This window comes from Saccharomyces cerevisiae, chromosome XII (assembly GCF_000146045.2).
Source record: "Saccharomyces cerevisiae S288C chromosome XII, complete sequence".
NCBI lineage: Eukaryota > Fungi > Ascomycota > Saccharomycetes > Saccharomycetales > Saccharomycetaceae > Saccharomyces > Saccharomyces cerevisiae.
In genome coordinates this window covers 366631-380646 of record NC_001144.5, presented here as the reverse complement: position 1 = coordinate 380646, position 14016 = coordinate 366631, and the positions used below count along the sequence as shown (strand labels likewise).

Sequence of the window (14016 nt, the reverse complement as noted above, 5' to 3'; positions counted from 1 at the left end):
ACAGCAATTTATGTCACATACTGTTTTGTGGGCAGTCCACGAACGTAAATTGAACCTTTTATTTGTGCTGTATACAAGAAGGCTAGATTTTTGCTAACATATCCGTAACCAATTTTTTGACAGTATCAAAAAGTTCGGAAGGCGTACCATCGATAATAGTTTCTGCATCATTGATTTTGCGGACTGCTACTTTTTCATTTATGACAAGTGTACCTTCCCCTTTAAATTCTGCAATGTAGTTTTTCTCTGTGAGAAGTTTCTTTAATTGTGCTAACCTAACGTCACCGATTGACAACGCACCTGTTTTATGGCTCCTAGATGAACCGTGTAATGGTTTCAAGACTAGTTTACTCCTTGACGCTGTTTTTTGATGATTGTTCACTTGCGGTAGGCTCTCCTTAACCAGCCTGCCAACGACAGTGGCAACTGTATAACTATCACTGATACGTTGCCATTTCAAAAGGTTATCGAGGTTGGAGTCAATGGAGATATCCAGGGTCTTTATTGTTGTACTGAATTCCACTATCTTATTTAATGGCATGTTGACCACTTCAATATTTTTCTTGATAAGTTTTGCCGTAATTTCTTCATTTTGAATCTGTTTGGGGGCGGAAAGAACTATTTTTCTAGATTTTAGCGATGGCCATATAATAGATGCAGACCTTTGATCAACTAAACTCTGTAAATTTAGGATTACTACGGAGCATTTCAATTGGACATTTACAGTTGAGATTGTTCTTTTGGAGAGCGTTTTGTCTATCTTTAAATAGTCAAGGTTATCAAAATTTTCTGCTTCTCCGGTTCCAGAAAATCCCGAGTAACGAGAAGCACGGTGTTTGCTCCTTTTGCTAATTGGATCACTCATATTATAACCATCTTCTTCTTCATTTTTGTTATCTTCTTCGTTTACAGGGCTCGTGGTTTTAGCACCGTCTTTGAGAGGTCTTTTCCTGCTATTTTGATTAACATTGTCAGAATCATCAGGTAAAAACATCGTAAAATCTACAACAGTACCATAATCATCTTTCTTGATTTTAGCGGGGTTAAATGGGAACATTTTATGTTTTGAAGCGGCACTTGGTTGAATTATAATGTCTACAGGAACTTCCGTATTTTTTTTCGCTGCTGATTTCTCAGAGTTATCCTTGAGTAAATTCAACAAATTGTCGTTTTCTTCCTCTTCATCATCATCTTCGTCACCCCCCATAATATGATCAATCGGTGGTACTCCATTGACGTTTTCCACTAAAATGTCTTGATTTCTCATTGCCCTCTCTCCGTTGGTATCATCTATGATTGCGTTGCCGTTAGCCAGTTTCTTAGACTCTCTTTTCACCAGTAGAATTTTCTTATTTCTGTCCCTTTTCTTTTCTTTAAGCTGTACTTTAAACGCCTCTGTTTCCTCTTTACTCAAGGGTTCTTCTTTTATGGTGTCTATTGAAATGTAATTATCGCAGAGGAATGATTTACCATCTTCAGGAAATGTTTTCCAATTTCTTTCATCTTGTTCAACAATTTCTAGTATCTTGTCTAAAGACGACGCACATTCAAAGCTCGGCTTGGTCAAAATCAAGGTTGTCTTCTCAGAATTACCAACTTTAATTATCACTTCATTAATCAAAGCTCCTACCTCAGATACGAAGCAAATCTTTGAACCAGGATATTTACTCAATTCGTTTGGTGCGATGATTTTGATCCGTGATCCAATTTCAAATGGAGAAGTATTATTTCTGTTTTCCCATGTCTTAAGTAGTGAAGGGGACAGCCACTCGAGCATTGATTTGGCATATGTTAGAGTTCTTCCTCTCGCGTAAGACAGAATAAGTACAGGTACTTGTGTGTGCGCATTGATCTTTGTGCTTTCAAATAATAACTCATGAACTTGTGTGAACAGGTCCAGAAATTTGCCACTCATATCTACCGGTATTATAACGGACCCATCCGAACTCAAACCTTTCTTTAATGTATCTTTAAAGATTTTTGAACGTTTTTTAAACGGTTGAGAGGAGCCAAACCTGTCCAAAGTAGTAATTATTGCAGAGGGCCTCATCAAAGTTGATAAGGGCTTACCAGTGGCGTCCAATATAGAAGCAGCATTTAGTATGTTATCTCTAGTGTGGTTCCATCGCTTTGCATAAACCAATTTCTCTGAGTATGTGCTAATGCACCAAATAGAACCACCTGGACACACACCAGCATTGTACGCCAGTAAAGTCAATCCATCGTATCTTGATCGTAGATCTACCAATTGCGAGTACTTCAAAGGTACAATATGATCAAAAGATATCTCAATATCTTCAAGATCGAGTTTATTTGTGTCATATGGACCTATAACACCTGCAGATGCATATGAATCTATGGTGGAAACTCTCCCTAAGTTGATAACAGGAAGAGTTGCGTAAACTTGAATTCTGGATATGAAATGCGAGGTAAAATTATAGTACAGAAGGGAATGAGCACCTAAACATTCAATTGTTGGTTGTGATAGTATTATTACATCAATTTCCGGTATCACTTTTTCCCAGTACTTGATGCATTGCTCATACGATACTTTAGATGGATTCCAACCGGGATCGATTAACAAGGTGACGTTATCAAATCGTACCACTGAACCAACGGTGGTTCCTGATCCATCATCACAGCAATTGTATTTATAAGTCATATATATTCGTCGCCCTCAATGTATGTTCTTCATTTCATCTTCTGTGTTATTTCTTTAGCGAACAAATATTCGTGAATTCGATGTTAAAACTGCAGATTGTTTAAGAAAAGCGGGAAAACGCCGCCGAAAGAAAAAATCTTTTTCTAGTAATATTTCTTATTACAACAAACATTGAACATTGAATGACTTCAATCCGTAAGGGTTCATTGCTTGTATAGTTGGACTATATGTCATAGGTGAATCATTATTTCTTGAACTCAGGTTCGCTTTACTCAGTCTAGTGCACGTGAGATTACACTGCAAAAACTCCATGAACCAAAGAACTTACCTTAGACTTGCATTTGGGAGCAAAGTTTACACTAATTAATGCTTTTTATTTTTATTGTCCCAACCTTCTAATGTGTGGATTATTAATGGGGTAAGTTGAACTTCTATTACTTCCATTGAACGTTTGAGAAGTATCATTGCTTAGGAGGTTTGCCTAGCAAAAATAGCCGCTGAAATGATGCTTGTCCGTCGGGTAATGATTATACGAACGGGTAACGGAAGATATGGAAGCTAACCCAACAGAGAGCAGTCAATAATGGATCTTGCATAAGAATGTACGGCCCGATCAAGCATCCTTACAGCTCATTCACGAAGTTTCCTTTTCAAGAAAATTTTGAAGCCTTAAAGGAATCCAAGCAGGAAGACCATATCAAACTAACATATACATTCTGCCTCGCTGCAACCTTGTTGTCAAAATAATGGATGAACACGAGGAAGCAGTCATCTTCGGTATCTGCCTTGTGGACTTTCATCACAAAAGAGGCCCTGAAATAGAATACTGGTATGGCTTACCTGAGGGCACCCAAAGTGCAGAACTATGGCCAAATTTACCCTTCCAGGCCCTTCCTGATGGTTCTCACTCGTTTGAAGAAACATTTACTTATTTCACATTACTATATGATGAAAGAAGACAAAGGAGCCCTCCCAACGGGGCAACTGATCTGAGTGATGATAGCATCAATGACAACACGACTTTGTTTGCCATATCTTGCTCGAGACAGATAAAGAGTGATGAATTGGTCACTAAAGATAAGGATGTAACACGATCTACTGTACAGAAGGCAATTGTAGTCATCTCAAGGCAACCAATCTTCGGTCAAATCAAGGACAAACTTAGTATTGTGACTAATGCTTTTTTCTTGCAGCATGATTTTGGGGACAGGAAGATAATCCAGTCTTTATACGAAAACCTGAAGTCGATTTACACGCCTGCATCATTGGTCAGAAATGCCGAAAATCGTCTTTATATTGGGTTATGTCTGAGAAAGATACTACATGATTTTAAGAGAAACGCTTTAGTCTTATTGAAAGCAATTATGCTTGAAAAAAAAATTATAGTTTACGGCAACGACGTGGAAGCTTTGTGTAATTTACAGTTCGGTCTGATCAGCTTAATTCCGGACTTGATGTCAAATTTGCAGGATTCTGGCAGTCCTCAGTTGTTTCAGGATATTTCGAAATTAAATGTTGTGGACTCGTTTAAATCAAGCAATCGAGAATCAGTGTTGAGATTCTTAGGTTTTCCATTACCGATTTTCGAAAAAGGTGGACTATTTTCACCCTATACTCCACTGCAGCAAATGAATGACATACGGTCAGAACGTACTTTGTTTTTTATGATTGGAAGTTCCAACACATTGCTTGCTGAACAAAAGGAGGAACTGTGCCACATATTTGTCAATACAGACAATTCCACTGTAGATATTCTGGACAAGACTTTGAACCCCGTCCTCCAATTGTCAAGTCATGATAAAAAATGGATTGAATCTATATCTGGAATTGTATCAGACACATGGAACGAAAATGATGATGAAACTCCAAAAAACTCTCAATTTGAAGGCAGTGAGGATTTCATTAGGTGGCAATTCGAGGACTATTTAACGGGGTTACTTTCCAGTGTTAAATTAAGTGATTATTTGGACCTGCATAAAGAGAATGATCAAGCTTTGAAGACTATACCTGAGGATATGCTAAATTCCAATCCCGTTCATTTATTCAATTTGAATTGGGTTCAGAGTTGGAAAGAGACTCAAAATTTTCTGATATTCAACTCAAGAACAGATGATAGATTGTTCGACTTGTTTCCTCCGAAGCATATATATAACGGTGCCGACACTCTGTCTCTATTACAGCAACGATTTTTGGCCACATTTCATAATTTAAAAAGAAGCTCTAGCAACTCTTCAAGCAATAAAAATGGTCATCAAAGCGAGGAGGATATCAAAGACCAGGAAAGCATCGAGTCAAAAAAGTCTGTTTCCCAAATTTCTGTAAATCCTGGAAAGAATACAGACAAGCCAGCAGCCAACTTATGGAATTCATGGAAGGAATATTTCAATAAACCAAAGAATACTGCTAATGAAGATGTTACTGAATCCACAGAAGATCTCAAAAACAGAAGTAAAACATCGAACGCGATACAGAAAGCTATGATGGGCTTGGGTTTACATTATAAACCTGATGCGGAGACAGATCAACAAAGTGAAGAGGTGGGAAATAGTGAGGACAATGAAGATGATGATACTGATGAGGACTCTGAGGATGATGATGATGATGGTGGTGATGACGATGATAGTGAGGACGATGACGATGACGATGACGGTGAGGGCGATGAAAATGGCGATGACGGTGAGGGCGATGAAAATGGCGATGACGGTGAGGGCGATGAAAATGGCGATAAGGAAGACAGTCAAGATTTTAGCAATGGTTTTACAGACGTTACGAACATTAACACTGATCATGATAAAGAAAATGAACAGAATTTTGAGGGTAATGCAGAAAATTTTAATGAGGACGAAACCGTTGCAGATAAAGATATTGAAGGTGGTCCTGAGAGCAATAAAAATTCCGACAGTAAAACTGATATTTATGAAAACGATAGAAATGTTGAAGACTCATCTAAAACGAGAAATACAGTTAAAAAATCCAATGAGGAGGGCGGTGCGAATGACGCTGCTATAGGTAATTGTGTGCAGGATGAGGAAAAATTATGATATCTATACTATTTGTTAGCAATCGCGCTAAGATATGTTTATATGACAAAAAGAAAATCAAGAAACAGAGCCCTCCAGTTGTGAAAGTTGCAGGGGAAAAAATATCCGTGAATCTCAATACCTTTAGTCGTATTGGGATAATAGCTGAATAATAATTTATAGAAAACTGGGGTGACCTCCACAAGCACAATAAGATTCAGAAATTATAGAATATAGCTTTTTGGGGCTTTCCAAAAATGGAATAGAAAATTTTTTGAAGTTATTCTATTTGCATAGACGCTCATCAAACTATGTTTAAAGATTAACTTCATAGTAATCTTTTGAATGCTTTTTAGCTTCCTAAAGATGAATAACGTAGAAAGTTGAAATATTTAGAAACAATCGCAGTATCCTTGCTAGACCCTCTTTAATATTAATAGTAATCTTGCAAACAATAAAGATAAGTAAAGTTAACGATAAAAGCATCATTTTCAACAAAACTGAAGGGTAGCGACATAATTGTCGGAGCAAAAAAATCTTCCCCGCCAGGACTTGAACCTGGAATCTTCTGGTTCGTAGCCAGACGCCGTGACCATTGGGCCACGAGGAACAAGATTTATTGTTTTTGTTTTATTACGGGCTCGAGTAATACCGGAGTGTCTTGACAATCCTAATATAAACAGTCTTAGGGAAGTTACCAGTTGTCAAAACGGTTTATCAGATTAACTCACGGATGTTACTTATCTTATATATTATATAAAATATGAATCATACTAAGTGGTGGAAGCGCGGAATCTCGGATCTAAACTAATTGTTCAGGCATTTATACTTTTGGGTAGTTCAGCTAGGGAAGGACGGGTTTTGTCTCATGTTGTTCGTTTTGTTATAAGGTTGTTTCATATGTGTTTTATGAACGTTTAGGATGACGTATTGTCATACTGACGTATCTCATTTTGAGATACAACAGTTTTCTATTTTTGAATCTTAGTGTTTTATGCTACGATGTAAGAATTGATAATGTAATGGAATATATGAGCTGCTGTACAAAGCGAAAGAAGAAATAGTGCTATGATTAAGTAAAATTATTGATACCTTTTGCAGAGTCTTATCTTCTTGAGGACTACTCGTAGGTTATTCTGTATACTTATAACCTCTAATAACGCTAAGAAATTGTCTCCATATCAACCTATTTCTCAAAACTCAATAAACTAAGATCCGTAGTTCTGTATAGTACTGAAAGTGTTCCTATTTTGGTGTCGTATGTTGCCATTCATTATTTTTAATAAATGCATTCCCACATCCACGAAATTGAAGACTTTTTGAAATTTGTTCTATTAGACATATGGTTTATATCTTCACTGTTTATAATAAATAGCTCCGTTAGAATTAATGAATGAGAGCATAAATACAAAAAATAGAAAAGATTTTGATATTACATAGAGCTGCTGATTCCTTTTATGAGTTCCTAATTTCTTAAGGAGAAGTTTCTGCCACAGTCCGTGAATGTAATAGTTATCTTCAACAAGAATGAGATTGCAAAAGACTAAATGTGGTAAGTATACGCTTGTCTGGGTGAGACAGCTATTTAGCAAGTTCTCTTTTTCTGCTTCAACTGTTCTATTTTCTGTATTTACTTTTTTTTTATATTTTCTCCGTATTTATGAAAATTCCTCTTCGGTAAAAGCACAGAATTAGACTTGAAATGTAAACAATATAAGACAGACAAACCTTTATCGAAGATAGAAGTGCTGATAAACAAACAATACGCCATAAGTGACGGTTCTTGGAGTCTTAAAAAGGTCTTTCTTGACTTTTTAGTTTCCTTTTTCTTCCAGTTTTACAAGAAAATCCAATGCGGTTAAAACAGAAAAAAATCATGATCGAAATACGTCCACTTTACTTTGTAATTGAGTTTTATCTTTTTTTTTTTGTTTCCTCTATACAACTATATACGTAAATACTTTTATGAGTACCATAAAAAAAAGAAACATCAAAAAGAAGTAAGAATGAGTGGTTAGGGACATTAAAAAAACACGTTTACTGTTGGAACTCATTAGCGTACTGTATGGCCTGGTTACCGTAGTCCGTAATGGTGTCATTTGCAGCTACATGATCGCTGACTTTGTTTCCACCAGCTATATCTGAGTGATCATTTCCAGTAGTGCCAGCGCCATTATGCGAATGCGCAGCCATGTTTAACTGAACTTGAGCCTGAGCCTGAGCCTGTGCCTGCGCCGCGGCAGCGGTGGCTGCAGCAACTTGGTCATCAAACGTGGCAGATATATCAATCTGTCCATCACTGCCACCAATCTTATGGAAGTCTAGGATTTCTGAGTACATCATAACACGCCAGGTATCGACAGGCAGATCAGCGTCATTAAAGTGCCAATCGAACTTGGCATCGGCTACTGGTTCATCCGTTGGATCGTGGTAAGGAGCCGAATAAGGATGAGCCAAGGCATCCGCCGCAGTGATTCTCTTCTTAGGATCAAAAACCAGCATTTTTTCCAAAAGGTCTACGGCATCAGGTTCGACTGTTTTAAATCTTTCAGAAAATGGAATTGGATCTCTGTGTGGTAACGAAGTAACAAATTTTAGAGTATTTTCGGAACAAATAGTATTTATCACATCCTTTGGCGGAGATCCCAACAAGTCAGTGATGATCGAAAATTGGTGAACATGATCTTTCCCAGGGAACAAAGGCTTACCTTCAATCATTTCGGCAAAAATACAACCAGCGGACCAAATGTCGACCTCGACGTCATATTTTTGCCACGTTAGCATGATTTCAGGTGCCCTGTAGTATCTAGTGGAAACATAGCCTGTCATTTGAGGGTCTTGAATTCTTGCTAGACCGAAATCGCAAATCTTCAAATCACAGTTTTCATTAATCAGAATGTTGCTCGGTTTCAAATCTCTATGAATGACGCCCGCGGAGTGAACGTATTTTAAACCCCTTAGAATTTGGTATAGGAAATACTGAACAAATTGCTTTTCCAAGGGTCTTGTTTGCAAGAGTCTATGTAAATCTGTTCCTTGTAATTCCGTGACAAAATATATATCTTCCAATGGAGAAAGAAATATGTCCTGAAGGCAAATCAAGTTCTCGTGTCTTAGATGTTTTAGTAGTTTTAGTTCACGATATGTCCTTTTGGCCAGCACTGCAGTGGAAAAAGGTTTCATGATTTTCTTAATGGCAACTGGCTGAGATGTCAAAGTGTCCGTGGCTGAGCAAACCAACCCAAATGCCCCCATCCCAACGGGGTTTAAATCATTGTATCTATTTGTGATCTCGAAAACTGTACCGAATATCTGTGTCCTAATGAATTCCTCGTTAGTGGTCATTATTATATACGATAGTTGTAGTTTTCCCTGTTTTCCCTTTGTTCCTTTTTTTCGAGTCTAGTATTTACCAATATAGAAGAAAGAGAAAATAAATAAGGTTTCTTGTTAGAGATTAGTTACTTTTGCTATTATTATCGCAAATTCCTCTTCCACTATACAAACAAGAAAGTAATTACTACTCTTATTGTAAGATAGTATGATAATTTCGACGATAGATAATATTTGCTTTTCGTTGGCCTTTTCTTTTTTTTTTTCCTTCCTTCCCTTCGAAGATCCTCCCGTATAATAACGCCGCCAGACCATGTAGGGTAACCAGAGAATACGCCCACTCCGCTTTCGCATGTGGCACTCCTGTATGTCAAAATGCCGAATAATCTCCATCCATGACGAAGCGCTTTGAGGTGTTTAATTATATACAGGGCAAAGTCTTGGAGATAAAGAACGCTTTCCTAACAACTTGCGCTATTCCTCTTATTTCCTTCAATCGATTAAAATTAACTTTTAATCGACATTGTCTTTTAAACCAGGGCAAAGCAAAATAAAAGAAACTTAATACGTTATGCCGTAATGAAGGGCTACCAAAAACGATAATCTCAACTGTAAACAGGTACAATGCGGACCCTTTTGCCACAAAACATACATCATTCATTGCCGGAAAAAGAAAGAAGTGAAGACAGCAGTGCAGCCAGCCATGTTGCGCCAATCTAATTATAGATGCTGGTGCCCTGAGGATGTATCTGGAGCCAGCCATGGCATCATGCGCTACCGCCGGATGTAAAATCCGACACGCAAAAGAAAACCTTCGAGGTTGCGCACTTCGCCCACCCATGAACCACACGGTTAGTCCAAAAGGGGCAGTTCAGATTCCAGATGCGGGAATTAGCTTGCTGCCACCCTCACCTCACTAACGCTGCGGTGTGCGGATACTTCATGCTATTTATAGACGCGCGTGTCGGAATCAGCACGCGCAAGAACCAAATGGGAAAATCGGAATGGGTCCAGAACTGCTTTGAGTGCTGGCTATTGGCGTCTGATTTCCGTTTTGGGAATCCTTTGCCGCGCGCCCCTCTCAAAACTCCGCACAAGTCCCAGAAAGCGGGAAAGAAATAAAACGCCACCAAAAAAAAAAAAATAAAAGCCAATCCTCGAAGCGTGGGTGGTAGGCCCTGGATTATCCCGTACAAGTATTTCTCAGGAGTAAAAAAACCGTTTGTTTTGGAATTCCCCATTTCGCGGCCACCTACGCCGCTATCTTTGCAACAACTATCTGCGATAACTCAGCAAATTTTGCATATTCGTGTTGCAGTATTGCGATAATGGGAGTCTTACTTCCAACATAACGGCAGAAAGAAATGTGAGAAAATTTTGCATCCTTTGCCTCCGTTCAAGTATATAAAGTCGGCATGCTTGATAATCTTTCTTTCCATCCTACATTGTTCTAATTATTCTTATTCTCCTTTATTCTTTCCTAACATACCAAGAAATTAATCTTCTGTCATTCGCTTAAACACTATATCAATAATGCAATTTTCTACTGTCGCTTCTATCGCCGCTGTCGCCGCTGTCGCTTCTGCCGCTGCTAACGTTACCACTGCTACTGTCAGCCAAGAATCTACCACTTTGGTCACCATCACTTCTTGTGAAGACCACGTCTGTTCTGAAACTGTCTCCCCAGCTTTGGTTTCCACCGCTACCGTCACCGTCGATGACGTTATCACTCAATACACCACCTGGTGCCCATTGACCACTGAAGCCCCAAAGAACGGTACTTCTACTGCTGCTCCAGTTACCTCTACTGAAGCTCCAAAGAACACCACCTCTGCTGCTCCAACTCACTCTGTCACCTCTTACACTGGTGCTGCTGCTAAGGCTTTGCCAGCTGCTGGTGCTTTGTTGGCTGGTGCCGCTGCTTTGTTGTTGTAAACTTAGTTTATTATTATTTATACATTCTAAATTTTTTATAAACTTTTTTGGCATTTAACAAATATATAACAATTGGGATTTAGTAGAAATTCTTTTAATTTCTTCTTTTTTTTTTTAATCTATATTTATTCTTTTTCTTTAATTTTGTTCGAAACGCATATAATGTTTTTATTGATTTTGTTTCAGGTTCCTGAACCTCGCGGAGTTCCTATTTTACTGTTGTTTTTTTTCAAAACACAGGGGTACCTTGAAGTATACGCAGTGCCTCTTAGCCAAGGATAATATAAACACACTAGAACAAAAAAAAAATACTCCTTGTACAGAATCGTTTTCTATTTTGAATTTTTTTTATATAAACATGGTTTTATTGTCTATTACATAGCATCTACAAATGAGCCAAGACACTTTCGACTGAGGAAACGGTCACATCGGTACCTGGGTTGGTTTCCTTGGCAGCGTAAGTAACGATACCGTTTTCAACAACCATGGCCCATCTACCACTCCAGTAAACACCGTCACCGACGGCTAATTCGAAACCAATGGATTTGGTGAAAGCACAGCCTGGGTCGGAGGCAAACTTGATGTGTGTGGTGTCCTTAACACCTAAACTCTTAGCCCACGCTTGGTTAGCGAACGGGTTGTCAACAGTAACAACGATCACTTGGTCAACTTCCTTTTCCTTAACTAATTCATCCAAGTAGTTGATGTAACCTGGAATATGGCTGACAGTACAGGTTGGGGAGAAAGCAGCTGGAGCACCGGTAATGATAACCTTCTTGTTTTCAGAAATTAATTTGGACCATTCAACTGTTTGTGGCATCTTACAAGATTCACTGTCAGCATCACTTTGGCTGATAGCAATGTATTGGAATTTGTAGTCGCCAGCTGGGAATTTCTTGTTAACTAAGTCAGACATGTTTTGTTGTGGTTATTGGTAGTACTTGTGTTGTTCTGGTTTGTTGAAATTTCGTTATAAAGAAACGGTATATGCACAATTGGCAAGGGAGAGGAAATTGTGCTCCTTTATATAATGTTTCGTTTATGCTTTTCCCTTACATCTCGTCCTTAATTTTCCACCCCTTTATTTTTCATTTAACCTCTCAACAATATGTGAATACCGTCCGGAAGGGGTGTGGAAAAAGAAAAAGAATGATACAGAAGAAAATCAAAAGATGATATTCAACTTCATCACCAAATACTGACCTTTTTGGCCAGAGCTCCCCGTATAATTACAAATCAGAAAAAATCCGCGCTCACTACCTTAACGGAAGGAAATATTCCACATGTCGGATTAATTTTTCTCTGGTCCCATGACCATGTGCCGAAATCTTTTCAGTGACGTCAGGACCGGTTTTTCCGAGAGCCCCACAGGGGACGCCGATGATTTAGGGTTCTTTTCTTGATTACTAATAGACAACATAAGCGCAATAGATCGAGGCCAAGGTGGTGGTTTATAAATTGTATTACCTTAAAGGCTCATTATTAGCTTGAACACGAATATCCAAAGAACACGAACAACTTCAGGACGTGGATAGACAAGTGTAAAGTCACTCACACGCACGCTCATATCAGATGTCTGGCCAAAAGGGCGAGATCGTGGTTTATACAAAAGAGTTAGAAACTACCCCCGAGCTTTTACCAAACCATGAAGTTTTCAAGATTAGGATTGGCCAAAAGCTATTTGAGATCTCAGGTGCTACATTGAATTCGGATGCGCCCAATTTTTTCACCCAATTCTTCAATACGCACGATAAAAATACGATTCTATTTGTTGATAGATCGGAAGACGTGTTCATCATAATATACAGACATTTACAAGGTTATTTTCCCGATATTAAGAACGAAGTACAATTTACCTGTCTTTTCGCGGACGCATTATATTTTCAGTTACCCAAGTTAGTTAAACTCATAAAAGAATACGACTACCACTTCACTAATATTGGAGGTGTTCCCTTTAAGGTACCAAAATCATTATTCCATGAAGAAGGGAACCGGTTGAACTATTTTGAAACGATTTCTCGCATATCTTATGAGGAAATTGAGAAGTGGGAGTCAAATAAGAAGCCGGGCTTTCCACCTTTATTACCACCCTCATATATTGCAAGGTCCCCAGAATTTTTCCGAGATATATTATCTTTACTGGGCGGTTCCAAATTAGAACTGTCTGAGGAAAGAACCGCATCTCTGATAAAAGAGTGTCGTTATTACCGTCTCAACAGGTTGGAGCAGGAATTAGTGCGGGCAAAAATTATATATAATCCCTTAACTAATTGTCAAGAAGTTTGCATAGCTCTTGATAGCGTCTCCAAGAAGGGTGTAACCATTGAAAGGTTAACATCACTTCATACCGGAAACCAATCTTTAGCGGTAAGCAGTTGTCTCAATGGAACTGAGGGTGAAAAAGCCGCTACTGGATTTCATAAAACCGAGACTGATTCAGGCAACAATGATGAATATGAACCTCCAACAAAAAAGGTAAAACATTGTATTGAAAGACACTGGAGCATGTTAAAATACCAAAGGCCTTATATCGATACAGTTTCGCACGATCTTATTTTCCAATTACACTCTAACCAGTGCAAAATAATATTCAACAAAAAGAATAAGACTGTTCATGTAGACCTATCCAGAGAGGCTGCAGTGTTGTTTGAAAACAAGTTCTCGGATGTTTTATTGGAAAACCCAGATTTTAAAATTGATCTGTCCGAATATAAGGTCAAACTTCGTGACAGTCAAATGCAAGTTGAATCCCACTTAATTATTCCTGCATGTGTCTCCATTTGTGACTTGACGGTAAATGGCGCAAAATGCTGTAATATTTTCTCATTAGTTAACGACTCCAAATGTAAAGGGAGGGTCTTGGATTGCACCAATTTGAAAGTTTTGAATTGCGTTCATGGTTTGAAACTACACTTATCGAAATCCATGTGGAAGCTAGGTACAAATAATGGAAGAATCATTCTCGTTGCTGTAAAAGCCGAAACCTTCTCTGGGACGAAGGAATATTGCAAAATGATTGATTTTCTGTGAAATCTTCAATAAAAAAACCTTTCTCTTCTGTTTGAC

At 38.3% G+C, this 14016-nt stretch overlaps 8 protein-coding genes and 1 non-coding gene across 9 annotated transcripts, besides 2 other annotated features; 3 read left to right on the top strand and 6 right to left on the bottom strand.

The window, feature by feature from the left end:
- Positions 1 to 82: 82 nt before the first annotated feature.
- On the bottom strand, positions 83 to 2662 carry CFT2 (cleavage polyadenylation factor subunit CFT2; the record flags this gene model as incomplete). Its single annotated transcript, NM_001182002.1, has 1 exon — positions 83 to 2662. One exon carries the CDS (start codon positions 2660 to 2662, stop codon positions 83 to 85), a length of 2580 nt encoding a protein of 859 aa, NP_013216.1.
- A 746-nt stretch (positions 2663 to 3408) lies between these two features.
- AVL9 (Avl9p) lies at positions 3409 to 5703 on the top strand (the record flags this gene model as incomplete). The annotated part of the gene is made up of 1 exon (NM_001182001.1): positions 3409 to 5703. One exon carries the CDS (start codon positions 3409 to 3411, stop codon positions 5701 to 5703), a length of 2295 nt encoding a protein of 764 aa, NP_013215.1.
- Positions 5704 to 6219: 516 nt separating this feature from the next.
- On the bottom strand, positions 6220 to 6292 carry YNCL0007W. Its single transcript has one exon. It is a non-coding gene; the product is annotated as a tRNA-Arg (tRNA).
- A 16-nt stretch (positions 6293 to 6308) lies between these two features.
- Positions 6309 to 6648: a long terminal repeat (Ty3 LTR).
- A 666-nt stretch (positions 6649 to 7314) lies between these two features.
- Positions 7315 to 7393: an origin of replication (ARS1213; Autonomously Replicating Sequence).
- A 326-nt stretch (positions 7394 to 7719) lies between these two features.
- On the bottom strand, positions 7720 to 9027 carry HOG1 (mitogen-activated protein kinase HOG1; the record flags this gene model as incomplete). Its single annotated transcript, NM_001182000.1, has 1 exon — positions 7720 to 9027. One exon carries the CDS (start codon positions 9025 to 9027, stop codon positions 7720 to 7722), a length of 1308 nt encoding a protein of 435 aa, NP_013214.1.
- Positions 9028 to 9436: 409 nt separating this feature from the next.
- YLR112W (uncharacterized protein) lies at positions 9437 to 9856 on the bottom strand (the record flags this gene model as incomplete). The annotated part of the gene is made up of 1 exon (NM_001348855.1): positions 9437 to 9856. One exon carries the CDS (start codon positions 9854 to 9856, stop codon positions 9437 to 9439), a length of 420 nt encoding a protein of 139 aa, NP_001335795.1.
- A 67-nt stretch (positions 9857 to 9923) lies between these two features.
- YLR111W (uncharacterized protein) lies at positions 9924 to 10256 on the bottom strand (the record flags this gene model as incomplete). Its single annotated transcript, NM_001348854.1, has 1 exon — positions 9924 to 10256. The coding sequence occupies one exon, from the start codon at positions 10254 to 10256 to the stop codon at positions 9924 to 9926; it is 333 nt and encodes a 110-aa protein (NP_001335794.1).
- A 292-nt stretch (positions 10257 to 10548) lies between these two features.
- CCW12 (Ccw12p) lies at positions 10549 to 10950 on the top strand (the record flags this gene model as incomplete). The annotated part of the gene is made up of 1 exon (NM_001181997.1): positions 10549 to 10950. The coding sequence occupies one exon, from the start codon at positions 10549 to 10551 to the stop codon at positions 10948 to 10950; it is 402 nt and encodes a 133-aa protein (NP_013211.1).
- Positions 10951 to 11335: 385 nt separating this feature from the next.
- AHP1 (thioredoxin peroxidase AHP1) lies at positions 11336 to 11866 on the bottom strand (the record flags this gene model as incomplete). Its single annotated transcript, NM_001181996.1, has 1 exon — positions 11336 to 11866. One exon carries the CDS (start codon positions 11864 to 11866, stop codon positions 11336 to 11338), a length of 531 nt encoding a protein of 176 aa, NP_013210.1.
- Positions 11867 to 12522: 656 nt separating this feature from the next.
- YLR108C (uncharacterized protein) lies at positions 12523 to 13980 on the top strand (the record flags this gene model as incomplete). Its single annotated transcript, NM_001181995.1, has 1 exon — positions 12523 to 13980. One exon carries the CDS (start codon positions 12523 to 12525, stop codon positions 13978 to 13980), a length of 1458 nt encoding a protein of 485 aa, NP_013209.1.
- Between the last annotated feature and the right edge of the window lie 36 nt (positions 13981 to 14016).